This window comes from Aplosporella prunicola (assembly GCF_010093885.1).
Source record: "Aplosporella prunicola CBS 121167 unplaced genomic scaffold K452scaffold_4, whole genome shotgun sequence".
In the NCBI taxonomy this organism is placed as follows: domain Eukaryota; kingdom Fungi; phylum Ascomycota; class Dothideomycetes; order Botryosphaeriales; family Aplosporellaceae; genus Aplosporella; species Aplosporella prunicola.
The window spans coordinates 385,465-411,181 of record NW_022983532.1 but is presented as its reverse complement, the minus strand read 5'-3'; the positions used below and the strand labels follow the sequence as shown (position 1 = coordinate 411,181).

Sequence of the window (25,717 nt, the reverse complement as noted above, 5' to 3'; positions counted from 1 at the left end):
GGACGTAGGGATAGTTTATATATGGAGATGTATAGGCTATGTCCGGACGGAGGAATAGTTTATATAATACTAAACGATGTTACGTCTGGACGGAGAGATATTTTATTTATAGTGATGAATAAGGCTACGTCCGGATAGAGAGGTAGTTTATATATAGAGATAAATAGAGCTATGCCTAGATAGAAGGGTAGTTTATATATAGGAATAAAGGCATTCTTAAACTTATACTTACCTTGAGTCGTAAGGGTACGTAGATGGATATAGGGACGTAGAGATGAGAAGATTATATCTGGATGGTAAGGGCTTTTGTATGTGGGTACGAAGGCCCTTTTAAGGTTATGTATATTGAGGCGCGCGTGGTTGTGTATGTAGATAATACCTCCCACCAATAACCAGTCCAAACATCAAACTGTTCTCGGCAGAGTAGTCTCCATGTATATGTTCTGTCTACCCAAAATATTCCTCCGTTACGCCTCACTTTTTGACCGTCCATAATGATACATATACATACTTATAACCACTCCCTGTCTGATGGAAAGGTGGACGAGGAAAACAAAAGCCTAGAAGAGAGAAAAAGCTAAACAAACAAGGCTATGAAGAGCAGGGATTCCCGTTTCTCGTCACCATCATCTCCTTCACCTCACCAGAGCCACATCACCTTAAAGAACCGCCTGGGTCGTCCACTTCCTCTCCGCTCTCCGAATCAACTCCTCATACAGCGTCCACGCGAGCGCCGAACTAACCGCCTTCCTTGCAATGCGGATGCCCAGCCCGTCAAACAGGCTGCTGAAGCCTTCCTCGCGCAGCATCAGCCGCGCCGCCTGCCCCATATTGCTGTACCGATGCGGCAGCAGCTGCAGGCGCGTCTTGATCGCGTCGAAAGGGTTCGTGAGCGCAGTGCCTAGACAGGCCGCCAGCACGCCGGAGGCGAAGTTGATGCCAGCGGCAGTGGAGCCGCTGAGCGCGACGACGGGGGGCGTGGGTGTGGGGTCTGCGTCTGCGTCGGGGATTGTGGTGGTGTTGCCATTGATATTGCCGTTCTTGCCGCCCAGCTGCCCCGCGAAGGCGCTCAACCGTCGCTTACTCTCTTCATAGAAGAGCACGTACAGCCCAGCGTAGGGCGCGTCACGCACGGCGGTGGCGCCAAAGCCGGCGAAGAAGCCGCGCGGGCCCGCCGTCGAGATGATGTCGCTCGCGGCGTGCCACAGTGAGCGGTACGCGTAGTAGCTGCTCTCGAAGCGGACCTTAATAACGGTGATGGGCATGATGACGAAGCCGGCGCCGGCGCGGGCCAGCGCCCCGGTGGCTAGGTTACCCCATGAGGAGAGCTTGATCAAGCTGGAGGAGTGGCTCTGGGTGCCGCCGCCACCGAGACCGTTGTTGCCGCTGGCCGGGTCGCGGCCTTGCGTTGCTGCTGAAATGCTCAATCTTGCCCAGTTGTGCCGCAGTGCATTCAGCGTGCTGAAGTACAACGCGCTACCGAAGCCCGTTCGCAGTGCAGACGGCACTGTTCCCCGCCATAGTGATCGGATGGGGTGGGGCCCCGCCGCGATGTCGCGCAGCGTCGCCGTCAATGTCGTGCTGTGAGATTGTTGCACGCGTGTCTTGAGCAGGTCTGCCGGCTGCAGCAGCACTGCGCTGAGCATGCCCGAGCTCAGGCCTGCGAAGAAGTGGACTGCAGAGAGAGGCAACGGATGCCCTCGTCAGCGGGCTGACTGGCTGGCTGGCGGCGGCGGCGGCCGAATAGGTAGATGCGTAGCAGCAAGGTAACTTGACTTACAGGAAGACGACGAGCGCTTTTGGCCGCCATCTGACATTGCCGTGGCTTCATCCAACGAATTGGAGCGAAATGGGTGCGGTGAGGTGCGAGGTTCGTTACGTGAACATGGTGGGCTTGGGGAAGAGCTGTGGGCGGGTGAGTCGCGCGACGAAGGCGGAAGTCTCTCTCAGTTCCGTCGTCTGCGTCATTTTTCCCGGCAGCGATCGCCCGCACGAGCTGCGGCCACGACTTTTCATATACTTCATATACTTCATGCTTCATGCTTCTACCTACTCCGTAATGCTTGATATACTCTCACGCCTCCCCCTCTTCCACGTCCGCCCACACCTGCACCACCCCGGTCCGCTTGTCGCCCCGCAGCCCCTCCGTCGGCGTCACTCTCAGCACCTTGTTGAAGTACCTGTCCTGCACCCTCAGGCTAGGACTGAGCCACGCCCCGCGCACCAGCGGTGTCAAGTTATAGCGCACCGTCTGCCGGCTGAGTGGTAGCAGCTGCAGCGCGCTCAGCTTCGGCCCACTAAAGGCAAACTCCTCCGACGCCTCCATGCTGATGTCGAACGTCAGGAAATGCATTGTCGGGTTCTCCAGCGTGTAGTCAAGGTGGATGAGCCCAGGACCAGGCGCCGTCGTTGACGGACGCGCTGATGCGAGAACCCGCGGCTCGCTGTGGGCGGCGACGAGGCGCGGTTTGGCCACAATTGTCGTCACGCTGTCGCTGCTACTCTCCTCTGCGATCGGGTTCTTGCGGCGCCATTTCACACTGACACTTGTCTCCAGCGCCGACGAGCTCCGGTCTTCGAGGGCAAACTTCCTCACGTCTACCCAGAAAGCACGGAGGTGAACAGCTTGTGGCGAGACATCGACTTCTGGCTCAGGCAATTGCTGCTTGGCCACAGTGCAGGCGGCACCGCCATGTACACTGTGAACAACCAGTTCGGCATCTTGAACGACCAGGTCTTCTTCGGCCAGCGAACCAACGCGTACAGTCAGAAGGTACCTTGACCACAAACCAAAAGCTTTGTCGACGGTGTTCTCGGCTGATGGTTCTGTGGTCTGTTCATCGGAAATGTGGAAGAAGCTGGGCCAAGGGTCTGGGTGCACTTGAGGCGCAAAATCGTACGTTGCTTCGAAAGGCTCTACGAAGATGAGCTCTCCAGAAAGTATTTTCTGGATCGGTACATCGCGGTCGCTGAGGAGGTGGTATAGCACCTTTACTTCTACGGTATAAGCCGCAGGGGCAGAAGGCGCCGCGAATGTGATACTGTGCGTTCGCTTCGATCCAGGGGCCATGATCCCTATGTTGTGACCAAGAGGGTTTGGAGATTTATCGTTGTTTTCAGCCTCAGGATCCTTCGAGGCGAGCCAGGAATACTCCAGTAGCTCGCTGGATGGGTCTAGAAGTCGTACTTCTAGAACGGCCTCGGTATCCTCTTCTTCAGCATTTTCAATATTCAGAGCAAGAGTGACAGTCTCGTTGATGTAATACTGTGCCTGCAAGTTTGGCAATGCAATCTCCATCTTGGGAGGTTTTGGCAAGACCTTAATCGAAGGATCTTCGGGATCGCGAATGAGTCGTTTGTTCCTGAGACCCTTTGTGCTAGGATGCCACCAAAGCGGTGCAGATTCGCCTTTCGGAGATTTTGCAAAGCAGGCGAGATGGAATCGGCTAGTTGCAACCTCGACTGTTATACGCTCGAGATTGATATCGCCAGCTTCCCGGAACAGAATCGAGAAAGTGTATACCTTGACCTCCCCGGCACGGAAGGAAAGATCAGCCTGGCCCTGGAAGCTTGGCGCGGCGCCTGCTTTCGATTCTCCAGCTTCTGTTAAGGTCACTTCAGTAAAGCTTTGAGCGCCCTCGTTCGCCTCATGGTGAAGCTCGATTGTATCGATGCAGCCCTTGAAAGTGATTCCAAACTTGCTTGCTGTGATTGGCTTTGAGTTCTTGTGGGCGTTCGACCTCACGGCGACCTGCGCCTGTAGGGGCTCCCCAACGTGGCCCTCCGCGACACCAAAGATAACCGTAACCGAAACTATCAAGGTTAGTGTTGGCTTGTGTTCCCTGGACTAGTTGTACTCACGGGCAGACATGACATTGTTAGCATTGAGCGTAATCCTGGGTATTTCCTTCTCTTCCGGATGCTTCACCGAATCCAGACAGTTCATAAAATCGTGTACTTTGCCCTGCTTCGTACGGAGCGCTGTGACCCATTAGGCTGTGCAGTATTGTCAATGCTCAGATAGACTTACCACGGTTGCACAGTTCCCACTCAGTTGCGACTATCATCTCTTCGTCTCCACAGAGCTGTGCACACGCGTGCAGCGCCCACGTAACTTCTGTCACCAATGGCCACCAGCCTTCTTTCCGCCAGTTCATCCCTTCCCACAAAGGTTTAAGTACGCTCAATGCGTTGCTATACCTGTGTGCATGTATAAGCTCTTTTCCCATGTCAAAATGTATCTTATCTACGAGACGGTATTGTCCTCGAGCATGGAACTCTCCCACGGCTCTATTGAACAGATCCACAATCTCGCCAGTATGATCAAAGCCTTCTCCTTTCCCAGGCAGCGGATATTCCACATGTGGCTCAGGAACAAGGTACGTGTCGTAAGTGCCGTATCGATTTACGACTTGGGTCGCAGGCGACATTCCCGGTGGCATCCGATCCTCTTCAGATAGGTCTTCAGCGAGCGTACGACGAGAAATTGCCCGCTCCGCTGCCAATCGGAACCAGTAGCCGGGGTGGTGTAGCAGCTGCCATGGCGGCATCCTCTCGCCCACAGGGAAGATCTTCTCAGGCTGCACGAAGAGAACGTCTTCTCGAGCTATGAGCATATCCCGATTGGCCCTGGATGATTCAACCACAGCAAAAATTGGCGGTTCTACCCGCTGAATGATTTCGGCCATGAGCCTGGCCCATCTTGATTCCCAAGCTTGCCAACCATAGTTTGCGGAACCCTTACCTCGACGATCCACCAGATCGCGCATCCTGTCCCTGTAGTTCTGCCATGACTGAACAGCGGATGTTGGGCCATTGTTCCACATGAGACATCGGATAATACGAACTGCAACGGTGTCGGCAAGCAAACGCGTGTCATCCCACCGTGGGTTCCAGCTTGCCGTAGTCTCAAAAACACCATCTCCATCGAGCAGCGTGTCCATGGCAGCACTGTAATGTCTGCATGCGGAGTCCATTTCTTGCCGGAATTCAGCAAACACTCCGAGTTTGAAGTCGTACCGCACATTCCATCCTTGACTCGACAATGTCTGCGAGGTGCCCCTTGTCGGGGGTGCTGTTGGCGGAGGTATGTTACCACGATTTTTCTTACGCCGCGCGTGTTTAGACAGATCGCGATAATATTCGACACACGTGGGCTGCAACACAGAAAGAACGTTGTGGACAAAAGAGGCAATCTCAGCCCGTGATGTCGGGGGTAGAAAGAAGAGAGAGTTCTTCGGATCCAGGCCCGTGGCGCGGCGAATGTTCGCAAGCCTGTCCTCGATTTCGGGAGCTTGGATTATAGTTTTGTCGCTGAGTAAAATGACAGCATAGCGTGTAGGATGATGTGAATTGGCCAACAAGTTTTTGATCCGATTAATCTCGGCCTTCAATTGATTGTCATTCAGAGTATCGCGTCCGGCCTCGGAGGTGAAATCGAAGCATGAGATGAAGACGGACGGTATGTAGCTCTGGTGCTTCGCCACCCACAACGGCGTCATAACACCATCGGGGAAAGTAGGCGAACCCGGAGAAAGGGGAGATATGGGCGAGTGAAGAACCCATTTATGTTTGCCATCAATGGGCGGAGACCCAGGAGGAGTTTCATCAGGCGACCTTTGAGGTGGCTGCGCTTTGTGGGATGGAAATGTATATTGCTACTACTCTGTAAGCCTGCATGCTAAGGGTCGACGGCTGCTGATATCCCTGACCTACCCTCCCGACGGCCCTGATCTTGAATCCTATGAGATCTCCCCTGCTCCTTGACCTTATGCCGTTCCATGGCGCATGCCTAGAGTCGGCGATGAGGAATTCTTGGCGCAGCTGTTCAGCATGCTCGTTGATGAGGGTGGGTATGGCCGAATCGATGTTGAGGCCATGCTCCTGCAGCAGTTTGTGAGGCTGGAAGTAAGGCTCCGATGTATCTGTGCCCAGGCCCGAGACGACGACGAAGGGGAGATTGTGTTCAACATATTGCGAAGGATAGGCGTCCATGGTTGGCGATCAGCTCGCGCCGGCCATACGAAGATCGGAGACGCGTTCGGGATTTCGGGTGCGATGCGGAGGTGCTTGGTCTACGGCGCAGTTTGCTAGGGCATGACGCGCGATGTTGATGTTTGGGTGATTGCGCGTTTGAGAGGACCAGCTCTCGACGGTCGACCAAGCTGCTCTGCTGGAACTCCAGATTGACGTAGCGAGTCAAGCCCTAAGCTCAAAACCGCGTCGTCCGCCCTCATCCTTGTGCGTGCCACCAGTGAACACGGCTGATCATTTTGCCTAAGCTGTCTATGTATGGCGATCTGGAACACTTCTTCGGACACAGTCAATCCCCAATTCCTTCAGTGTGCAGCGTCTCTGGTCGAGGCTGCCGCACGACTCGGTCGGGGCTTGGTCCCCCGGTTCGCCGATTGAGGGCAGCTCGCGCACCTAAACTCCGATTCTCTCTCTCCGCAATCGTTGCCTTTCACCGAGCACTACCGCACACGCACACTCCCTCCTCGAGCCTTCCGGTCCGCACTCAGACCTCGAGCCACCCGCTTTCCACTGTCAAAGCTTCCACTTCCGCCAACGAGCTCGACTGCGCAGCCCCGCGCCCTGCTGGATCTGAGGCCTGCTGAAGGCCGCCGCCCCCGCCGCCATGGCAGGGCAACAATACGTCTTCGCCGAAGCCATCGTCGGCATGAAGAAGGCAGTCGCGCGATACGGCGATGGTACGCATTCGATTTCCAAACTTCCTGCGTTCCCGTAAGCTAATAAGCAGTCGCGATTCAGAGTCCGAAGACGACGACACCGAAATCACATACTCAGTTCAACATAAGCTGAAGCGCAAGCTGCCGCGAGGCCAGTCTATCCTGAATAATGGGCGCTCTGTGTATAAAAAGGTGTGATAAATCCATCTTTGTGTCTGCGCCTCGTATGCGCCGGAGCTGACGACGATACCTGGTCGGTATACAGCCAAAAGTCGAGCATGCCGGGTACCAGCGGCGTATCGTAGCTCGCAATCCACCTCGAATCGACGAAGACGGCGACGAAATCGAGGGCTATGACAGCGATGAGTCTTTGGAAGGCTCTGTCGCCGAAGACAATCCCTATGGAGAGATCCACCTTGAAGGTAGGCTGTTCGCGCATACGTCCTTTGGCAACAATCGCTGACCGTTGCTGCTTTAGAGCTGTTGGCACCTCTGACCTCTGCCGCCGATCTGCACACTCATCCATCCATGTCCATACCATATTATTCCACCCATCTGACAGAACTTGCGATCAACGCCCGCGACAGTTTGCAAAGGGAGGAGAAGAATCTTTGGCGTGCCAAAGGGATCATGAAGAAGTTATTAGGGGATGACAATTGGTTTCCGGTTGGTATGTTGGAGACAGACTGGGATCGCCAAGTACTCGAAACTCCGGTTGCGCCGGGCGCTGGAAATTCCGCGGGCTCCCTCGACGCCTTAAGCTGGGAACAAACTTCGAATCCTGTGCTCGCTCCGGATGAGACACACATAGAAACTCCGCGACCTGCGTCCGGCCAGGCGGAGAATACCGCGCAGCAACAAGATGAAGACACTCGGATGGAGGACAGCACGACCACTGAAGAGGTCCATGCGACAAACGGCATCAAGGAGACCGTAGAAGCAGGAGCATCAGAAGAGGAGCCACGCCAGGATGGGTTGCTTGTGCAAGACGACGTGGGTGACCAAAACAAGCAGGAAAATGGCGCACCAAGACCGGCACCCGAAGCGACGGACAATCAACCGGTGAATGGCGAGATACCGAACCCGGATGGACAAAACCAAGGGGCTCAGGATCCTGAGGACCCCATGCAGGTCGACACGGAGAACGGCACGACCGATGGTGCTGGTCAGGAGCCACGCTCCCGCCGCTCTTCAGACGCCGACGAGACCAGCAGCCAGCCGACCTCGCGCCGCATGACGACGCGCGCGCAAGCGAATGCTGCCCACTCGCATACATCCTCTGCTCCCCACTCTCCTCACACCTTCTCGCCCTCGTCACCATCCGCCCAGCCGATACACCCCCTTTTCGGTTTCCCGCTCGAAGTGCTCGCAGACCGCGACATGGGATTGCCGGCACACGAAGCGGAAGAAACGCGCAACTGGTTACTGCTATACATTCAGAAGCAGGAAGAGGTAGTCAAGCAGCATCGCAAACTGTACAACGGATTGATGGAGGCAGATCGCAAGCGCAAGTATGTGCTTAAGTGGTGCCGCGCGGAGGGCCATGTAGGCGAAATGAGCGATGGAGAGGATTGGGTTGACAAAGAGGAATGGGGGTTGACGGAAGACTTGGTCAAAGGGAAAGAGGAAGAAGAAGAAGAAGGCGTGGTGCAGGGTAAGAAGACGAGGGCAAGGAGAAGGGACCAGGAGAAGTAAGTGCCGGACTGGCGTTTGGGGAGTCTATGGTTGTTGAAAGCAAGGAGAATCAGGTGTTTTTGGAGAAAGAGGGCGTTGTTCTGACGGCATTTGCGAAGTTCTGGATCTGGAGGCCCGCTGCGTCTTTGCAGAATGGCAAAAGTCCATATGTGGTCTACCTATTATAGGGTAAGTGGTCAGAATTTTGGGAGGCCGAGGCGTGATTATATAGGACTCTCGCTGCATTTCTTGCACCCTACCATACCCACGCGGGTTCAGCGCAGAATTGGAATCGTTTTTGGTGATCCGTAAATCCTACTGCGGAAGCCCGGGCACTTGTTGGGGTCTTGGCCTGCTGCACGTTCAGCTTACGGACAAGGGACAGCGGGACGCCTAAGTAAAGCCTGCGGGCTGGAAAAACAACATTGGGTTTTGCGGGTGAGAATTGGTGAGCGTGGGATTTGAGAGGAGTGAGGCTTGAATAAAAGTAAGACCTTCTAGGTGTGAAGCTCGAAGGTGAGGTTTGTTGTCCAGATCTCGAAAAGATCCTGTACGGAGGATCGACACACCCCGCCTTTTGACCCTGACAAGAGCCAACACGGCAAGGTTTTTTGGCTGCAGCAGCTGGCGTTTGGTGGCACCAACCTGTGTCAGGATGTCTGCTGCCTTGGATTATGGATTACATACCTTGAAGGCGCGTTGCAACAATGTTGACCCGGTCCGTGGCGGCTGGAGGATCGCGCGGACTGCCGAACGTGGGGCAATAGTCCGCTGTGCCATTTTTCTTCTTTATCAACGCGTCCCTCCCCTCCTCCGCACCTCTCCATCTCACTCCTTCCATCTCACTCCCCCTCTCTTCCGACACCCTCAAAACCCATCACCATGTCTGCTCCCGCCCACACCTTCAAGGTCGCCGATATCTCGCTGGCGGCCTTTGGCCGTCGCGAGATCGAGCTCGCCGAGAACGAGATGCCCGGTCTCATGGCTACTCGCGAGAAGTACGCCGCTGACCAGCCATTGAAGGGTGCCCGCATCGCTGGTTGCCTGCACATGAGTACGTGCATCTTTGGCTACCGCCCAGAATTCTGCTGACAGCCTCATAGCCATCCAGACTGCCGTCCTGATTGAGACCCTCAAGGCCCTCGGTGCCGAGCTCACCTGGACCAGCTGCAACATCTTCTCCACCCAGGACCACGCCGCTGCTGCCATCGCTGCTAGCGGCACCCCTGTGTACGTCAATTCTTGTAGCCCAAATCTCGTGGCAGATGCTAACACCCAGCTAGCTTCGCGTGGAAGGGCGAGACCGAGGAGGAGTACAACTGGTGTCTCGAGCAGCAGCTCAACGCCTTCAAGGACGGCCAGAAGCTCAACCTGATCCTCGATGACGGTGGTGACCTTACCTCCCTCATCCACACCAAGTACCCTGAGATGCTCAAGGACTGCTATGGTCTGTCCGAGGAGACCACCACCGGTGTCCACCACCTGTACCAGATGCTCAAGAACAAGGGCGGTGCCAACGGCCTGCTCGTCCCCGCCATCAACGTCAACGACTCCGTCACCAAGTCCAAGTTCGACAACCTGTACGGTTGCCGTGAGTCCCTCGTCGACGGCATCAAGCGTGCCACCGATGTCATGATTGCCGGCAAGGTCGCTGTTGTCGCCGGTTTCGGTGATGTCGGCAAGGGCTGCGCCCAGGCTCTCCACTCGATGGGTGCTCGTGTCATCGTCACCGAGATTGACCCCATCAACGCTCTCCAGGCTGCCGTTCAGGGCTTCCAGGTCCTCACCATGGAGGAGGCCGCTTCTGAGGGTCAGATCTTCGTCACCACGACTGGCTGCCGTGACATCCTCGTCGGAAAGCACTTCGAGGCCATGAGGAACGACGCCATCGTTTGCAACATCGGTCACTTCGACATTGAGATTGACGTTGCCTGGTTGAAGAAGAACGCCAAGAGCGTCCAGAGCATCAAGCCCCAGGTCGACCGCTTCCTGATGCCCAACGGCCGTCACATCATCCTGCTCGCCGAGGGTCGTCTTGTCAACCTTGGCTGTGCCACCGGCCACTCTTCCTTCGTCATGTCCTGCTCCTTCACCAACCAGGTCCTTGCCCAGATTGCTCTGTTCAAGGCTGGCGACGAGGAGTTCAGCAAGAAGTACATTGAGTTTGGCAACACCGGCAAGCTCGATGTCGGCGTCTATGTTCTGCCCAAGATCCTCGACGAGCAGGTTGCTCTGCTCCACCTGGACCACGTCAACGCTAAGCTGTCCAAGTTGACCGATGTCCAGGCCGAGTACCTTGGCCTGCCCAAGAACGGTCCTTTCAAGTCCGAGATGTAAGTTTGAGTCCTGCCCATTGCAATCAATATCTAGCCATTTACTAACGTTTGCTTTCCACAGGTACCGCTACTAGAGACTTGTCATGTCAAGCTTATTGAGCGCCGCATGATCTTTTCAACACGTGTTATGATGGAATGATACCAAAAGCAATTTGTCTTCAACGGCATTTTCAACCGGGGGGAGGGCAAAACATTTTTCTAATAGACGTCCTCAACGATACAAGAGACGTTCCGCGGGGGTCTCGGGGGGAGCATCGGCGTTGGCACTTGTATATCTCGGCCTTTCAACCATGGCCTCGAGATGAAATTCGGCTTCTTTTTTCGGGTTCAAACACCTACAGCATGCTTAATTGCATGGTTGAGGCGGACGCAGCAGCCTCGCCCTGAGACACAGGGGAGTAGAGAAGAGACGAAAAAATCAAAAGATGATACTTTTCCATTTGGAGATTTGGTTCGGCGTCGGTGTCGATGTCTGCCAGTGTCGGCGTCGGCGACTTTTATTAAACTGTGAGTGATGATTCGGAGCATTTACGACGTCTGCCGATGTCGGGGTAAAAGGTACCGAGTGAGAGAGACTTCACCCAACCCTCAACCAACCAAACAAACAAACCAAACAAAGCTGCAGAAACGAGATGAGAGATGATGAGTGCGCCGTCTGTCTGACATCTCGCTTCCTTCCGTCTCTCGTCCCTTTCCCCTCCTCCCCTGTCCTTGTCCTTGTCCTTGCCCTTGCCCTTGCCCTTGTCCTTACCCTAGGAAGCTGGACCCCCGACCCCCTCATGCATGCACGCATATACCCGCCCGCACGCACGCGCTAGCCACGGATGCGTTTTCCGTGGACGGGCGAGTGGTGAGTGGCTGGCTGGCTGGGGGGGTACCTAGGCAATGCATGAGGAAGCAGGGATATATGCCTGTCTGCATGCATGTGCACGCTTGTGTGCGGCGCGCTTGCTGCTGCTGCTGCAGAGGAAAGGAGGCTGGTCGCTGGGGTCGCGTCGTGTATGTACCCTTAGTAGCTGTGAGTAGCGAGCGAGTGGCTGGGGAGGGGGACAGCGTGTTCGTTCGTTCGTGTTGTTGTTCGGCTGCTTTGGGGTTGGTGCTGTGTTGCTTGCTCGCTCTTGTCTCCTTTCTTGAATGCTTGAGTGTTTGGTGTTTATTGGGCGGGTTTGAGGCTGGTGGCTAGGTGGTGGCTGGCTGGGTTGGCCTGGCATTGACCTTGCTGGATGCGTAAGGTATGCGTGCGCCCTGCTTGCTGGCTGGCGGTCATGCGCGATTGTTGTGCTACCTACCTACTGCGCGATGGCGATGGCAACGCATTGCTATGGCAACACCTGGGGGTTCAAGAAGCAGCAGCTATAGTTGATAGCAAAAAAAAACAAAAAAAAAAAATCACAAAGCGCGTGGAGAGTGAAAGAAGTAGGCAGTGATTAAGATCGTGTTGCATTCAATTTTTTGAATTAAGCTGCGGGCGACTGACAGAGTGGTCAAAGTCCCCGACGAGCATTCATCGTTGTCGGCGGCGGCAGCGGCGGCGGCACGCACTCGATTAGTCCAGTAGTCCCATCATTAGATCCATGCGTCCGTCCGTCCGTCCAGCCGACCGAATTCCCATCCCATCCATTCAATCCGTCCATCGTGAAAAGGTTTGGCGCGAGGCCGTCGTGGTAGTGGTAGTTTAAAGCAAAGCAGAACAATTAAACAGAAAAAGGCAAAACAACAAAGGTGCTAGAAGCGCGTTGTTCTGGCGAGCCGCTTACAGGAAGACGGCGAAGAAGGCACCGGCACCGATCAGAGCGCCGGAGGCGACCTTGGCGATGGGGGCAGCGGCACCCTCGGAGGCAGAGGCCGAAGCAGAGGCAGAGCTGCTGCTGGAAGAGGACGAGGAGTCCGAGGTCTTGGAGGCAGACTTGGAGGCGGACTCGGAAGCCTTGGAGCCAGAGGCAGAGGCAGACTTGGAGGCAGACTCGGAGGCCCTGGAGCCGGAGGACTCGGCGGCACCGGTGGAGGCGGAGAGGACGAGGCCGGTGCTGGAGCCCTTGGTGGTGGTGATCAGGGTCGCGGGGCCAGAGATGACGGCCGTGGTGCTCTCGCCGGCCGAGACGACGACGTTGGTGGCCGTGCCGATGGCAATGGTCCACAGACCCGAGGTGGGCAGAGCAGGAATGGTCGCGACCTGGGCCATCGACGTCGCGGCGTTGGGCTGCGAGGTGACGACGCCGGGCATGCCGGTAACGACACCGCGCGAGTCGGTCATGGTGAGGAAGCGGGTGGCATCGTTGGAGTAGGGCACGCTGGTGATGCTGGCGGCAGCAGAGCTGGCCTCGGACGCGGCAGACGAGACGGCGCTGGAGATCTTGCTCTGTGAGTGGCGGATGGTTAGTCAGGGTCCTGCAGCTGAGGCGACGGTTGCGGAAGTGAGGCTTACGGAAGCGTCGGACTGGGCAAAGGCAGTAGCCAGAAGGGCGGTAGCGGCAACGAAGACCTTCATTGTGTGAGGCTAGAAAGCGACAGTAGGAGGATATTAGAGTAGAATTAAGGCAAACGATTGGGATCGGATGTGAGAGCGAGAGCGGTAATGGGTGCAGAGGGAGAGAAAGTCGGACAAGAGAGGCGGGTTTTGTATTGCTCCATGGCATCCATCCATGGCGCGCCCGGGGAGCAACCGAGTCCGTGCGCAATGACGCCGTCGCTCAGCACGAACGGCCGTGTCTCTGTGGAGTGAATCAACATTTAATTTTATCAGGCGCCCCCCCCCCGGCCAGGTCTTCCTCCGTGCGCACGCTGCTTTTCTTCCGTCCTACTCGTATTTGCTACGCGGCCTCCGTCTCTAGAGTTGTGTCTTCGCCTCCTTCTCCGTTTGCTCACGCGCCCCAACCCAACCCATGCAACATACTACCCGTACTTGGGCTCACGAACCAGGATCCCGCATTGGCGTGACAGCCCCCTCCCTCCCACGCCAGGTGTTCAGCGGCTTAAGGCGCCGCCTTTCTCGCTCACTCTCTCTCCACCGCGCTCGGGCTCGTGTTGGTCGCACGCCGGGACCAGGGGGCGCGCTGGGGGTCGCAGTGTTTGCTGGCCGCGGCCGCAATTTGTGCTGATCTATCAGGATAAGTTATCGCGCGCTCCGAGCGTTGTTGAACAAGTGCTGGTGTGGACTGTGGTGGTCCTTTCGGCACTGCCCTACCGACGGCGGGTGGTGGCTTAGTGAATGGGCTAGAAAGAACCTCACCAGTCACCACACTTGCACACCTGCTTACCATCGGCCCGATGGCCTACTGTGCCTTCGATGATGATGCCGCCCACAAGTTTTCTGTCACCCTTCTTCTCCATATACGAGGAGGTGCTATTCTTAGCCAAGCCCAAGCCCGCGAGGCGTCGATGGTTGCATTGACGGATTTGCAGATCGTCCAGGCAAACAAAAACGCTCTTGGCTCTCTTATCCCCCGGTTTTTTACTCTCGGCCGTTGCTGCTCAGTGCTTCTGCGATTGCGAGGTGCTACATGCAGCGTGCGGCGTGTGCGCCAAAACAAAAAAGCAAAGCAAGGCGAGATGCAAGACCAGTTCACGCATGCCTTGATCTTCAGGCGCCGAGTCTAGGGAACTGTACTTCACCCGATCGCGCTCCGGCTCCCGATCAGGCTGGCCACTCCACCGCCGACACTCAACTGGCGACAACGGGCCGGAGCCTAAAAAACTGTGTCTCGTTGGCACGAAAGGTACGTACCTAGTAGCCCAAGTAACTACTCCTTCTTTTCGCAGCCCGGATTAGGAGGTGTGCCCAGCGTGCAGACATGCAGCACGCAGGGTCAGGACTCAGCCGCTCGTTAATGCAAGCCCACCTTGAGCCGCACCATCAGCTCCCTCGCTCCCACTCGATACCAACTCTAGACACACGCCCGAGGCAGCCGTCGTCATCGGCCAGCCGTCCGCCCTGTTTGCAGGCAGGGCTCGCGCGCCGAGTCAGGCACGGCTGGGCTCGAGCACGCTCCTCCCCCGGTGTTTGTTGTTGTTCGCGCGCGCCCAGGCACCACCTCGTCGCCGTGGCCCGCTCTCTTCACCGCCAGATACAGACGATCCGTCACTTAGCACGTGGTGGCCGCTTGCGCCGCCGCTGGCCGCGAGACAGCGGCCGTGCCACCACTTAGTGCACCACGAGACGAGACGAACACTGCTGTCGGCGCGTTGCATTTTGTGCTGGACCTGGTGCTGGCGCGCTACCTACAATACCACCCACCCCCTGTGCCTGGTGCCTGGGGCGTTGTGCGCGCGCCCGCCCCGTCCCCAGGAGGCCGCGCTGCTGCTCCGGAATAATCGTCGCTGGCCGCTGCTGCTGCGTGCGGTGCGTCTGGGGAACGCGGAGACGGGCGTGCGGGCGCAATTGGGGGGATGTGTGTTGCCAGCTGCTGGCGCTGATGATATATCTCATTCTCATGGCGAATAGCTACGATATCTACCCTCGCATGGGCGGCGCGAGAATTAATACTTGCGCATGCACTCGAACATGCGCGCTTGGTAGGCAGAGTACCTAGGCGAACGGCACAGCAGCTACAGCAGCACCCTGTTTCCGGCCCTTGAATGTCATCTCATCTCATCTCCGCCCCATTCAACCCTGTCCATTCTCCCCAGTCGACCCTGGTACCTCGTCAAAACCTCCCTCCTCCTGACGCCTTGGCTTTTCAAACCTATAAAAAGGCATCACTACAGTCAGCTTCTCATCAAAATGGCCGCATGGCCCAATGGCAAGGCGCTTGACTACGAATCAAGAGATTCCAGGTTCGACCCCTGGTGTGGTCATCATTTTTGTCTCCTCTTTCAACACTCCGACAACAATTTTTTTGCTCAAAATAACGAAGTGGAGCCGCCGCTCTTGGTTGGGCGGCTGCGCGAGCGCTAGGAGTTAGTGTTTCGGGCTGTCGGGTCCGAGATGCCGAGACTCGGGCGTGCAGAGGCCGAGAAAGGGGAACGGACGCTGGCGATGAGAGTCGCGACCTGTGGGATGACGGCGCCGGTGCGAGGGCACCGAGCCTGACTGGATGTGACTGTAAGTGGTGGCGGCGGCGGTTGCGGTGGCGGTGGCGGTGGCAGTGCGTGCTAAAGTCGGGGGTCTGGAGCGCGGTTGCGGCGGCAGCGTTTGCGGTTGGGGTTGGGGCTGGGGTCGGGGGCGTGGTGGGAAATGAATGGCTTGGTGATGGTGGCTTAGGAGGGAGGGGGTGCGAGGTTTGAGATGTGGAGAGTTTGGGACGGAGGGAATATAGAAGAATAAAGGGGATGAGGGGATAGGTTTAAAAAAAGGGGGGTAGAAGTAAGTGGAGTGGTACGGATTACGCCAAGAGGTGTGTCCGGGAGATCTACTAGTTACTTGTGCTTTTGCCTGCTATCTGTACCTATTCCCCGGTTCCCTATTACTGCCTACTTGCTGAATCTAAAACATATACATACACGCACGACCCACCCCATCCAACCACATTGACACAGTGCAACACAACATCACTTCCAATACAGCTCGTCAATACCCGCAACACGTAAATACTAAATCACTCGCTCGCCCTACGTGATAGCACACCTGTGAAAGCATATGGCTTCGTCTTTGCCCTTGTATTATTTTTATTATAACTTTATAAGATACCCGACGCTCTTGTACATCTTCGCCTTTATGTCCATACAAGTATTCCAATACCTAATATATTTCTACCCTTACATATCTACCTAGCGACTACCAACCATAGCATTCTAGCCTATTATATCTACACAAGGAGTACTAAGTAGGCACGGTAGACTGTACTTAACATGTAATCAAGGGATACCACCAACAAACACATCCAAACCCGACCTCATCACCCAGCCAACCACGCCCCCACGCCCAGCCCCAACAGATCACACCCGCCGTCGCACCCGCACCCGCACCCGACGCTGACGTTGCCCCCATGCCGTGACGCCGCGCCACGCGGAACCTTGGGCGCTGCTGATGTGAGCGGGGGCGGATTGGGCTGGGAGGGTTGGGCGTGGGTAGGGGTTGGAGGTGATGCGTTGATGGCCTGATCGATTCAACATACCTAGGCAAGAACGAGGCGAGTTGGTTGTAACGTCAAGAAGATGAGGGAGAGAGAAGATTGAGGTGAGAAAGAGTTCTGTCAACGCTAACGCTAAGACTACTGCTACTGTTGCTACTGCTACTACCCACTACCATCGTTGCTACCGTACGCATACCGCTGTCTGTTCACCGGTTCAGCAATCTATGGGTTGTGCATGTAGTATGGAAGAAGCTTGGGGTTTGGGGTTGAAAACGTGCATGTTTATGGGGGACAGGCTAAGATGACAAGCTTGACAAATGAACAACCAAACAAGCTAAGCAGGCAACATATTAAATCGAAGCGAAGCAACAACACCAAGCAAACACCGCACACCCCTCTCTCCATCCCCCTCTTGCCCAGTCTCTCTCACCACTACCACCACATCATCCTCCCCTCAGTCACCCGCCCCTCCCCAACACCACCCTACCTAAACATTTCCCCCAAGACAATCTTCCTCGCCGGCCTCGCGGGGCTCTTATCATGCGCCGAGCGCCTGCGCCGCACCCATGCATACTCAGGCTTCTTGGACCGCCCACGGTCCTCGATGAGCAGGCGCGTGCTGCTGCGGTCCTTGATGCGGCGCGTGTGCTCGAACAGGATGTCCGTTTCGCGCGGGTCCATCTCGCGCATGATGATGATGTATTCTGCGTCGTTCTGCTGGGGCGTTAGCAGCGCATGGGGGAAGGAGGGGCGAGAGATGCCTACCCGGTCATATTCCCATGGCAAATCATAGTACTTCAGCGTCTCGATGCTCAGATACTCGCGCTTGACCTTCACATACGTCGGCGTATGCGGCGGCTGGTGGTGATGGTGATGATGGTCAACCACCGTGAGCGGGTTATTTGGCCCCGCGCCGGCCTGCAGCTCCGCCGCCTTGGCCGGGTCCAGGATGCCCTGGATCTGGTTCTCTTGGAAGCCGAACTGCACGAGCTTCTTGCGCATCTCGGCCTCGAGGCGTTCCTCCTCGGCCTTCTTGGCTGCCTTCTCCTGGGCCTCCTTCTCCTTGCGCTTGCACTCGTACTCCTCCCACGCCGCCTTCTCCTTGGCCGCCTTCTCGGCCTTCTCCTTCTCGATCTTGGCTAGCAACGCTTCGCGCTCGGCCTGCTCTCGCGCTGCCGCCTCCGCATTCTGCTTCTCCACTTCGGCGATGATTCGCGCACGCTCTTCGGCTTTGTGCTTCATCCTGGCCAGCTTGGCCTTCTCCTCCTCGTCGATGATGCGCTGCCGCTCCTCCGCCTCTTTCTTGGCTTTCTTCTCTTGCTCGCGCGCAAACTCCTCCGCCGCGGCCTTCCTCGCCGCGGCCTCACTGGCAGCGCGCTCCTTCTCCTCGCGGACCGCCGTCTTGCGCAGCTCGTCCTGGCGACGCTCTTCCTCGGCGCGCGCCCGCTCGTCCTCCAGCCGCTTGCGCTCGTACTTCTCGCGGATGCGCTCCTCCTCGCGGCGAATACGGTCTTCTTCTTCCTCGCGCTCCGCCTTGCTCTTCAGCATCTGCAGCTCTACTCGCCGCTTCATCAGCCGCTCCTCCTCTTCGCGCTCCGCCTTTTCCCGCGCGTACTTGCTCTCGAGCTCGAGGCGAAGCAGGCCCTCCTCCTTCTCCCGCCGCATCCGCTCCTCCATGTCGCGCAGCCGCTCACTCGTCGCCGCCAGCTGCAGCTGCGCCCGGTACTCGGGCGGCGTACGATCTCGCTCGGCGCTGCCCCAGTGCTCATGCCGGTGCTCGTGCCGATGGAAGTTAGGTGCGTCGCTCAGGCCGCGCCCCCGCGACCGCTCGCGGATGATCCGCACCTCCATGTCGTCGTTGAGGGCCCACTCGTCGTCGAGGGGGCGGCCGCGCGGCGACGGCGTCGCGCTCGCCCGTGTCGGCGCCTGTTGGTCGGCTGTCAGGCGCGGGTTCACGTTGTTGTGGATGTTGAGGATGTGTGGCGTGGGCCGCGAGCCCGTCGACCGGCTGCGGTGAATGCCTGCTGCATGGAAGTGGCCGTGTTCGGGCTCCAGGAGCCCACTGCGCCGTCCCATAGGTGGGTGGACGTGTCGTGCCCCGGCGCTGATGCCACCACCGATGCCGCCGCCACCCCACTCGCCGTCCATGGACCACTCGTCGTCACCGCCGAGGCCGTAGTAGCGCGGCATGGTGTGTAGTGAGGACAAGGAAATGGATTTGGATTTGCGGAGTTGAGGCTAGTGATGGTGCAGATGTATTGTTTTTTCCGTGATCAGACTGCGGTGTAGGCAGAAGATGAAAAGGCTAAGGCAAAGGGTAGAGCGATGGGGAGCCGTAGGTGTCAGCGCTAGGAGCGGGAGACGGAAAGAGAAGGGGCGAGGCTGAGGCTAGGACGGGAAGGTGGTGGATGACCTGGGGGGGTCACACGGCTGAGAGGGGAAGGAAAGGCGTGACTCGGACGAATGACGGATTGAAGTAGGAAGGAGGAGAGAAGAAGAGAAAAAGAGAAACAGATGAGGTCAAGAGATGAGACGGATGACTAGATAAGTAGGAGGCTGTGGGCGTTAGGCAGAAATAGCAGCGGCTTGGTGGGGGCTAAAAGGGCGTGTTTGGGGCTTGCGGTCGCACATGGATGGATGGCATCAGCAGCTCACATGCGGCAATCAAAGAGGTGGATTTGCAGCCTTGTTCTAGTGACAAACAACTCTCTCTCTGTCTCAGCGCTTAAAGAGCTGCTCCAGGTTGTCGCGACTGTTCTTGTACGTCGTCTCCAGGTAATGCAGCTTCTTCTCCAGGTTGACCGTGTCGCCTTTGAGCTCCTCGCCCTCGGCCGCCAGCCGCTGTTTCACGTCGTCGCGCGGGCTAAAAACAAACCTGCCGGGGGATGTGAGATGTTTGACAAGGGACAAATCGGCGGCACGTACATCTTGCCCACGCCCTCATACACCTTTGTGTCGGGCGGCAGCGCGTCCACCTCGCTCGTCGTCAGCTGCAGCATGCGCTGCTCGCGTGCCTTGGCCGCCATTTGCGCCTTGACGAGGCCCATTTGCTGCTGCGAGAAGGCGGCCTTTTGCTCGATCTCTTGCAGGAGCTGCCGAGACCAGTCAGCCGGGGAGGCTTAGTACTACTTTCTGGTACTTGCCTTTTGCAGTGCCTCGGGCGGAATCGACATTGTGGCGGCGACGACGATCAAGGAATGAATGAATGGATGTCGAGTGGGAGGGCGGGAGTGGGTTGCAAGCTCCGACACAGACGCAAGCGCTAGTGACGCAGCGAGGATTGCCAGAAGCTCTCTGTTATAGGTAATGTAGCTACCTTATGCAGTGCAGAGACAACAGAGAAGCGTGATCTCGCGTCCTACCTACCCACTTCCCCACCATGACAAATAGGTAGTCATCGTATTGTACTCGTCATTCGCTTGCCCTCAGCTTCCGTCCATCCCGGCAATCCTCCCCGTCCTCTACCCTCCTCACGCCTCTACCCTCTACATCCTCCACCCACCATGCCTTCGTGGTTACCTTCGATACCCTATCCGCCCGCGGGCGACGGCTACTGGTCGCCCGTCACATCCACGCTCAATTGGTGCGAAGAGGCAAGCAACGAGCTACGCGCGCGCCGCATCCACAGCCCAGCTAACCCGCTCCCGACCTGCAGGACTACTATGCCACCATCTACAGCGCCGAGATCGTCAACACGCTGACGAACCTGCTGTTCGTCTACCTGGCCTTCAAGGGCATGGCCAACTGCGTCCGCAACGACCACGACTCCATCTTCCTCATCACCTTTGCCGGCTACCTCGTCGTCGGCACCGGCTCCTTCCTCTTCCACAGCACCCTCAAGTACCCCATGCAGCTCGTCGACGAGCTCTCCATGATCTACACCACCTGCCTCATGTTCTATGCCACCTTCAGCTACGGCCGCTCGCGGCGCTACGCCCAGGTGCTGGGTCTTGGTCTCGTTGCCCTCGCCGCCTTCATCACCGGCTACTACCACTACCTGCAGGACCCGGCCTTCCACCAGAACATGTACGCCCTGCTCACCGCCGTCGTCCTCTTCCGCAGCATGTACATCATGGAGGTGCGCATCCGGCCCAGCTTCCGCGCCAAGCGCGCCGCTGCCGCTACGGACGCGGACAAGGTCGCTGCCGCGGGTAGTAAGGGCAAGGAGCAGGATGCGCGCGACAGCGCCCGCCGCGACGCCCGCGACGTCGAGATCCTCCGCACCATGTGGACCATGATTGCGTTCGGCCTCGGCATCTTCCTCTCCGGCTTCGCTATCTGGACCCTCGACAACGAGTTCTGCGGAGCGCTGCGCCGCTGGCGCCAGCAGATCGGCTTGCCTTGGGGCGTTTTGCTCGAGGGACACGGCTGGTGGTACGTTTTACAAACCCTTCCCATACCTGGTCCCTCCCCCATACCTTCTCCTTCACCAAGTAGCTGCGACAGTAGCTGTAGAAGTACCGCGACTGACACCTTCCTCACCACAGGCACCTCATGACGGGCACCGGCGCCTACTTCTACATCGTGTGGGGCACCTGGCTACGCCACTGCCTCAACGGCCGCCAGGACGAGTACTACCTGCACTGGCCGAATATGCTGACCATGCCGACCGTGTGCAAGCACAAGCGCGCCGCAGCGCAGAAACAGCAGTAGCGGGCTGGCGGGCGAGTGAGCGAGCCGGCGGAAGGAAGCTCGAAGCGGCCGGAGCGTTAGGGGGAGAGGACGAGCGCAAGGGGGGAGCCAGGGCGCGCGGACGGCGCAAGAAGGCGGGTGTGCGGTTGGTGGGTGCGGGTCGCGTTGACGCTGGCTCGCCAGGCCGTGCGTGTGAGCGTGCGAGGGATGAGCGGCGCCTAATCAGGCCTGCTGATGCGGCGAGCGAGCGCGTGCGTGTGCGCTTGGGCGAGACGACTGCGAGATGAATGTGTGCGTGCGCAGGAGAAAAACGAAGGGTGAAGGGGTGGAGAGACAGGCAGCACGGCTTGGTACCGTACCGTATGGTACCAGCGTCTCCGACCAGCCTCATCCGCCCAACCTCACGAGGACGCAAACATCGAGGCTCCACCACGCGCCTGCTCGCTGCCTCGCCTTATCCTATCCTATCCTATCCTATCCCACCTATGCCCGCCCCGCTCCGATCTCTTTCCCCTTCTTACCCCTCTACACCAGCACCTACCCCGCTCGACGCCGGAATGCCAGAGAAGAAGAAATCACCACCATACCAGAAAGACCGACAACCCGAACAGCAGAACTGGGAATTAGAAGACACTTAGAAGCAAGAAGAAGAAGAGCGATCACGACAGCGACGGCGACAACGGGGCGTTTTTGCAATTGGTTTGAGCGGGTCTTCCTTCGTGTTTGTTGTTTGTTGTTTTATCTAGATAGAAGAAGAAGAAGAAGAAGAAGAGGGAGGAGGAGGAGACTGAATGGAGGAAGGGGAGGCGTGTATGTGTATTGTATTTATAGGATTAGGTGCTGTTGTGGTAGAGTAGGGATAGGTAGGAGTAGGCTCGTCGGATATTAAATGAGTATTAGACGTTAACTGTGGTACTGGTTGTGGGATTGGGTGGTGTGGATGCCGCTGCTTGCTGCCTGTTTAGCTGTGTGCGTGTATGCCACCCTCTTCCACTTCCCAAAGCAGTATATTTTGGATGCAGCACGCAGATATACACATGCACAACTTCTCGCAGCGTACAACAGAAGGCAGGAACTCCCTGTTCCAGCAAATACACTGGGAGGATATCGTTACTAGAGTCCTCACCTTTCAGGGCTTGCTCGCGACTCTCACTTCGACGTATGTTATAAGTCTTCTCGTAAATGGCGGGTATGGATATGGAGTAAGACAGCGCTGTGCCGGTGGTGGTGCGCGTCAGCGCGGTGAGGTGGTGCAGGACTGCACTTATTTGCGGTGGTGTTGATTGTCTTCTTCTCTAAGGGCCAGCCCGGCTCTTCTGTTCTCTCTTCCTTTCAATAATCTTGGGTTAGGTATTTCGTGTGGCACCTGCCTACATGTGCAATGGTATCTTTTGGAACCACATCGCGCTTCGCCTTCCATATGGCTGGAGTGAGGTCCGGTGCTCGTGAATACATCGTCGCTTCTATGGATCTGGTGTGGCTGCTATTTAAACTGGGGACGGTGGGTGCGTGGTATGTTACTGCTGAGGGAAGAGGGGGTGGGTGGGAAGGATGTGGGAGAGAGTGTGAAGCATTATAGTGCAGACAATTATGTTTTTTTGGAATTGGGTATATGCAGTGGAGCTGCGTTTGAAGGCTCTGTTAAGTTTTACTTCAGAGTCAACATGAGGAGGATGCTATTGTAACTGTTGCTACTGCGCCTTATAAAGAGCCATGGTAGCATTTGAGGATTGAGATGATTAGATGTGGTGGCTAAAGCGAAGAAAACAACAGTTTATGAGGCTGAGTCGATTGGTATATAGTCAACTATATCTCATAGCTTCTACACACCTCCGCCACATGCTGCGTCACTACATCCTCCACTGGTATCTGACCTGTCTCTGCTCGCCGCCATAGGAACTAGCGGATATTTGACAAGAAGTCATCCAGCTCGGATAGCGTAGTTTCCAGTGCCCACATACAGTCTTAAATATGTCGAGGACGTGATGAACTGAAGGCACTGGACCCAGCAGCCCCGGGGACTTGATGCGAACAAGAGCGTTATCCTCTTCTTTGGGAAGCTTTAGAGTTTGACTAACAGCATCCACACCCACTTCGGCTTTGACAATTCCAGCGATGATTATCTAGGCCCTAGCATTACCTCTTAGGTTCCTGCTGGACGCATATTGCGGCATTTACTTGCGACACCTACTCCTGCCGCACTTACTTTTCAGCCAAGCGTGCAGAACAGAACGCATTAACAGAAGCAAATGATTGTCAGAACCAACAGATGAGATAGCTGAGGATCACCACTGGAGCTAGATGGTGCGTAGCAATGCTATGGCCGGGCATTTATAGAACTCTGTTATGAGAGTATACGCCCGACTACGTAATAAATATAAAAACAAGGGGGACAACCCCGACACCAGAGTTGGGGAATATGTAGAGTTGGTTAGACACTAGAATGGAGTAGTAGCATGAACTGTTAGACTAGGTGATCGACGAAGAGCAAGGTATGAAGCCATCCCCGTAGCAGCGTATCTCAATACAGATGCTCACTGATTGGTATTAGTGGTGTTTTGTGCTTCTATTTGCTTATCTGTTTATTTATTTGTTAGTGGATACGGCATCTCTGATCATTTGCTCAATAGCAAGAGCGGGTCTTTGCGTAAAATGGTGGCGCTGGTATTGTGAATGGTTGTTAGAGGATAAAGGAGAAGAGGACAAAGATGCTTTATATGCACAATGCACGGTAACCACAGCCGTGGCAATTGCTGATGCTGCCTGCATTGGGCAAACGTCTGCTCTTGTGCCGGAAGCGGCAGCAACAACTCTCTGTATTGACGGCCGAAGTTGACGTAAAAAGTATACAGTCCAATTGTACAATTCGAAATGCGTGGAAGAGGAGTGACGCCAGAGCGCGTTCCTTATTTGTTCTTGGTTCTCCTCTTGCCCTGGTTCCTCTCGCGGTCCTGCACCAGCCACTTGTTCGGGTTCCTCTTCTTGCGAGTCTTGTAACCACCCTTGGCCTATACGGACATACCAATTAAAGAGGCATTCTTTAATGTAAGAGAATCGAGTGGGATGACTTACCGGCGTGCCCCAAGGACTGACAGGGTGCACGTTACCCTTCGATTTACCTCTACCACCACCGTGAGGGTGATCCGCCGCGTTCATGGCCACACCACGCACCGAAGGCCTCTTGCCAAGCCATCGCGAACGACCGGCCTTTCCGATCTGTCTGAAGTGGTGGAACGGGTTGCTGGCAACGCCAATGGTCGCGCAGGCGTTCTTGTCGCATCGCCTAAGCTCACCGCTCTGAAGCCTCACTGTAACATCCCTGACTTTCTGGCCGGGGTCGCCCTTGGACATGACGACGGCGTAAGTGCCGGCGCTGCGGCAGAAGACGGCGCCCTTGCCGGCTGTCGACCCGACGTTGAAGACCTGCGTACCCAGCGGCACCATGTGCAAGGGCAAACAGTTGCCACGGAAAGCAGTCTTAGCCGCAAGCATACCGGGATCGATAGTGCCACCCATAGAGGCGAGAAGCTCCTTGGGAATGCCAGGAAGAAAGCTCTCGATGGTCTCGCCGGCTCTCATGCCCTCCGGAGCGATGATGTAGCTCTTCTTCCCAGTCTTCTCGTGGATGAGCAGGGCAAGATGTGCGCTACGGTTCGGGTCGTACTCGATGCGCTCCACGCGATGCCTGCCGGCCTCTTGCCTCTTGAAGTCGACCATCCGTATCCTGCGCTTGTGTCCACCTCCGCGATGCCTGACCGTGACCTGACCGGTGGAATTACGACCACCCTTTCCCTGGCCGGTCTTGGCGAAGGTGAGAGGCTTGTACGGCTTTCCCTTCCACAGATGGTCGTTGACGGGGCGGCGCAAGTGACGCAGACCGGGCGTCTGGGGCTTGTACGTCTTCAGGACGAGCTTGGCGGTCTTCCGGGAGCGACCTTGGGGTTGCGACGAGGCATCGTAGGCATTGACCTGGGGCTTGATGGCTTCGGTGGTGGGGGGAGGATTGGCCGTGGCAGCAGCAGAGGCGTAGGTGCGGACAGAGTTGAACAGACAGGTGCGCGACTGGCCGACGGCGCGGGCCAGGGCTGCCCGAGGTTGCAGCATCTGGACGGGTGGGGGTGCGAGTTGGAGTAGGCTACGCGGCCATTGGGAGGTGGGGGAAGCAGAGCAATCGTCAATGCACGGCAGCCAATGCTGAGGTTCAAGAAATCTATCGCGAAGTCGTAACGCTAGGACCCAATCGGGACTGGGGCGGAAACGACCAACACGTCTCTTGGGCCCTCGACGCGCCTGACCGCTGTTGCAACAAAGCTCGAGGCCCGTTTTACGCGTGCACCTGAGCCCCTCGAAAATTCACCAGACAGCCGCCGCACGC

The 25,717-nt window shown here is 56.7% G+C and overlaps 11 protein-coding genes and 1 non-coding gene across 12 annotated transcripts; 6 read left to right on the top strand and 6 right to left on the bottom strand.

The window, feature by feature from the left end:
* Positions 1–414: 414 nt before the first annotated feature.
* K452DRAFT_243527 (uncharacterized protein) lies at positions 415–1,916 on the bottom strand. The gene is made up of 2 exons (XM_033537913.1): positions 1,781–1,916; positions 415–1,675 (listed from the first exon to the last, which is right to left on the bottom strand). The coding sequence occupies exons 1-2, from the start codon at positions 1,815–1,817 to the stop codon at positions 660–662; spliced, it is 1,053 nt and encodes a 350-aa protein (XP_033401186.1). The 5' UTR covers positions 1,818–1,916; the 3' UTR covers positions 415–659.
* A 112-nt stretch (positions 1,917–2,028) lies between these two features.
* K452DRAFT_264522 (uncharacterized protein) lies at positions 2,029–6,119 on the bottom strand. Its single transcript, XM_033538697.1, has 4 exons — positions 5,716–6,119; positions 4,031–5,657; positions 3,862–3,981; positions 2,029–3,813 (listed from the first exon to the last, which is right to left on the bottom strand). The coding sequence occupies exons 1-4, from the start codon at positions 5,992–5,994 to the stop codon at positions 2,075–2,077; spliced, it is 3,765 nt and encodes a 1,254-aa protein (XP_033401185.1). The 5' UTR covers positions 5,995–6,119; the 3' UTR covers positions 2,029–2,074.
* Positions 6,120–6,337: 218 nt separating this feature from the next.
* K452DRAFT_283823 (uncharacterized protein) lies at positions 6,338–8,665 on the top strand. Its single transcript, XM_033539841.1, has 4 exons — positions 6,338–6,710; positions 6,772–6,881; positions 6,955–7,111; positions 7,168–8,665. Exons 1-4 carry the CDS (start codon positions 6,638–6,640, stop codon positions 8,382–8,384), a joined length of 1,557 nt encoding a protein of 518 aa, XP_033401184.1. The 5' UTR covers positions 6,338–6,637; the 3' UTR covers positions 8,385–8,665.
* Positions 8,666–9,245: 580 nt separating this feature from the next.
* Positions 9,246–10,773, top strand: K452DRAFT_295103 (uncharacterized protein; the record flags this gene model as incomplete). The annotated part of the gene is made up of 4 exons (XM_033541775.1): positions 9,246–9,417; positions 9,467–9,593; positions 9,647–10,696; positions 10,761–10,773. The coding sequence occupies 4 exons, from the start codon at positions 9,246–9,248 to the stop codon at positions 10,771–10,773; spliced, it is 1,362 nt and encodes a 453-aa protein (XP_033401183.1).
* A 1,679-nt stretch (positions 10,774–12,452) lies between these two features.
* K452DRAFT_305486 (uncharacterized protein) lies at positions 12,453–13,187 on the bottom strand (the record flags this gene model as incomplete). The annotated part of the gene is made up of 2 exons (XM_033542905.1): positions 12,453–13,058; positions 13,125–13,187. 2 exons carry the CDS (start codon positions 13,185–13,187, stop codon positions 12,453–12,455), a joined length of 669 nt encoding a protein of 222 aa, XP_033401182.1.
* A 304-nt stretch (positions 13,188–13,491) lies between these two features.
* On the top strand, positions 13,492–13,914 carry K452DRAFT_120292 (uncharacterized protein). The gene has a single exon (XM_033535166.1). It carries the CDS (start codon positions 13,582–13,584, stop codon positions 13,795–13,797), a length of 216 nt encoding a protein of 71 aa, XP_033401181.1. The 5' UTR covers positions 13,492–13,581; the 3' UTR covers positions 13,798–13,914.
* A 1,507-nt stretch (positions 13,915–15,421) lies between these two features.
* Positions 15,422–15,493, top strand: K452DRAFT_t30. The gene has a single exon. It is a non-coding gene; the product is annotated as a tRNA-Arg (tRNA).
* A 1,303-nt stretch (positions 15,494–16,796) lies between these two features.
* Positions 16,797–19,300, bottom strand: K452DRAFT_315708 (uncharacterized protein). Its single transcript, XM_033543886.1, has 2 exons — positions 17,476–19,300; positions 16,797–17,424 (listed from the first exon to the last, which is right to left on the bottom strand). The coding sequence occupies exons 1-2, from the start codon at positions 18,898–18,900 to the stop codon at positions 17,194–17,196; spliced, it is 1,656 nt and encodes a 551-aa protein (XP_033401180.1). The 5' UTR covers positions 18,901–19,300; the 3' UTR covers positions 16,797–17,193.
* Positions 19,301–19,368: 68 nt separating this feature from the next.
* K452DRAFT_264515 (uncharacterized protein) lies at positions 19,369–20,025 on the bottom strand. Its single transcript, XM_033538696.1, has 3 exons — positions 19,854–20,025; positions 19,636–19,802; positions 19,369–19,585 (listed from the first exon to the last, which is right to left on the bottom strand). Exons 1-3 carry the CDS (start codon positions 19,881–19,883, stop codon positions 19,429–19,431), a joined length of 354 nt encoding a protein of 117 aa, XP_033401179.1. The 5' UTR covers positions 19,884–20,025; the 3' UTR covers positions 19,369–19,428.
* Positions 20,026–20,213: 188 nt separating this feature from the next.
* On the top strand, positions 20,214–21,363 carry K452DRAFT_324447 (uncharacterized protein; the record flags this gene model as incomplete). Its single annotated transcript, XM_033544706.1, has 3 exons — positions 20,214–20,303; positions 20,366–21,084; positions 21,198–21,363. 3 exons carry the CDS (start codon positions 20,214–20,216, stop codon positions 21,361–21,363), a joined length of 975 nt encoding a protein of 324 aa, XP_033401178.1.
* Positions 21,364–21,417: 54 nt separating this feature from the next.
* On the top strand, positions 21,418–22,312 carry K452DRAFT_120255 (uncharacterized protein). Its single transcript, XM_033535165.1, has one exon. The coding sequence runs from the start codon at positions 21,626–21,628 to the stop codon at positions 22,229–22,231; it is 606 nt and encodes a 201-aa protein (XP_033401177.1). The 5' UTR covers positions 21,418–21,625; the 3' UTR covers positions 22,232–22,312.
* Positions 22,313–24,103: 1,791 nt separating this feature from the next.
* On the bottom strand, positions 24,104–25,546 carry K452DRAFT_264512 (uncharacterized protein). The gene is made up of 2 exons (XM_033538695.1): positions 24,415–25,546; positions 24,104–24,350 (listed from the first exon to the last, which is right to left on the bottom strand). Exons 1-2 carry the CDS (start codon positions 25,444–25,446, stop codon positions 24,249–24,251), a joined length of 1,134 nt encoding a protein of 377 aa, XP_033401176.1. The 5' UTR covers positions 25,447–25,546; the 3' UTR covers positions 24,104–24,248.
* Between the last annotated feature and the right edge of the window lie 171 nt (positions 25,547–25,717).

Coding starts and splice junctions, on each gene's coding strand:
- K452DRAFT_315708 (XM_033543886.1), bottom strand. CDS start 18,900: ATGCCGCGCTACTACGGCCTCGGCGGTGACGACGAGTGGTCCATGGAC. Junction 17,425..17,475: donor TGCCATGGGAATATGACCGG/GTAGGCATCTCT, acceptor ACGCCCCAGCAG/AACGACGCAGAATACATCAT.
- K452DRAFT_120292 (XM_033535166.1), top strand. CDS start 13,582: ATGCAACATACTACCCGTACTTGGGCTCACGAACCAGGATCCCGCATT.
- K452DRAFT_264515 (XM_033538696.1), bottom strand. CDS start 19,883: ATGTCGATTCCGCCCGAGGCACTGCAAAAG. Junction 19,803..19,853: donor CGCCCGAGGCACTGCAAAAG/GCAAGTACCAGA, acceptor TGGTCTCGGCAG/CTCCTGCAAGAGATCGAGCA. Junction 19,586..19,635: donor TATGAGGGCGTGGGCAAGAT/GTACGTGCCGCC, acceptor ATCCCCCGGCAG/GTTTGTTTTTAGCCCGCGCG.
- K452DRAFT_243527 (XM_033537913.1), bottom strand. CDS start 1,817: ATGTCAGATGGCGGCCAAAAGCGCTCGTCGTCTTCCT. Junction 1,676..1,780: donor AAAGCGCTCGTCGTCTTCCT/GTAAGTCAAGTT, acceptor CTCTCTCTGCAG/TCCACTTCTTCGCAGGCCTG.
- K452DRAFT_120255 (XM_033535165.1), top strand. CDS start 21,626: ATGAATGTGTGCGTGCGCAGGAGAAAAACGAAGGGTGAAGGGGTGGAG.
- K452DRAFT_264512 (XM_033538695.1), bottom strand. CDS start 25,446: ATGCTGCAACCTCGGGCAGCCCTGGCCCGCGCCGTCGGCCAGTCGCGC. Junction 24,351..24,414: donor TCAGTCCTTGGGGCACGCCG/GTAAGTCATCCC, acceptor ATGTCCGTATAG/GCCAAGGGTGGTTACAAGAC.
- K452DRAFT_283823 (XM_033539841.1), top strand. CDS start 6,638: ATGGCAGGGCAACAATACGTCTTCGCCGAAGCCATCGTCGGCATGAAG. Junction 6,711..6,771: donor AGTCGCGCGATACGGCGATG/GTACGCATTCGA, acceptor GTCGCGATTCAG/AGTCCGAAGACGACGACACC. Junction 6,882..6,954: donor GGCGCTCTGTGTATAAAAAG/GTGTGATAAATC, acceptor GTCGGTATACAG/CCAAAAGTCGAGCATGCCGG.
- K452DRAFT_264522 (XM_033538697.1), bottom strand. CDS start 5,994: ATGGACGCCTATCCTTCGCAATATGTTGAACACAATCTCCCCTTCGTC. Junction 5,658..5,715: donor AGATCAGGGCCGTCGGGAGG/GTAGGTCAGGGA, acceptor ACAGAGTAGTAG/CAATATACATTTCCATCCCA. Junction 3,814..3,861: donor TAACAATGTCATGTCTGCCC/GTGAGTACAACT, acceptor TAACCTTGATAG/TTTCGGTTACGGTTATCTTT.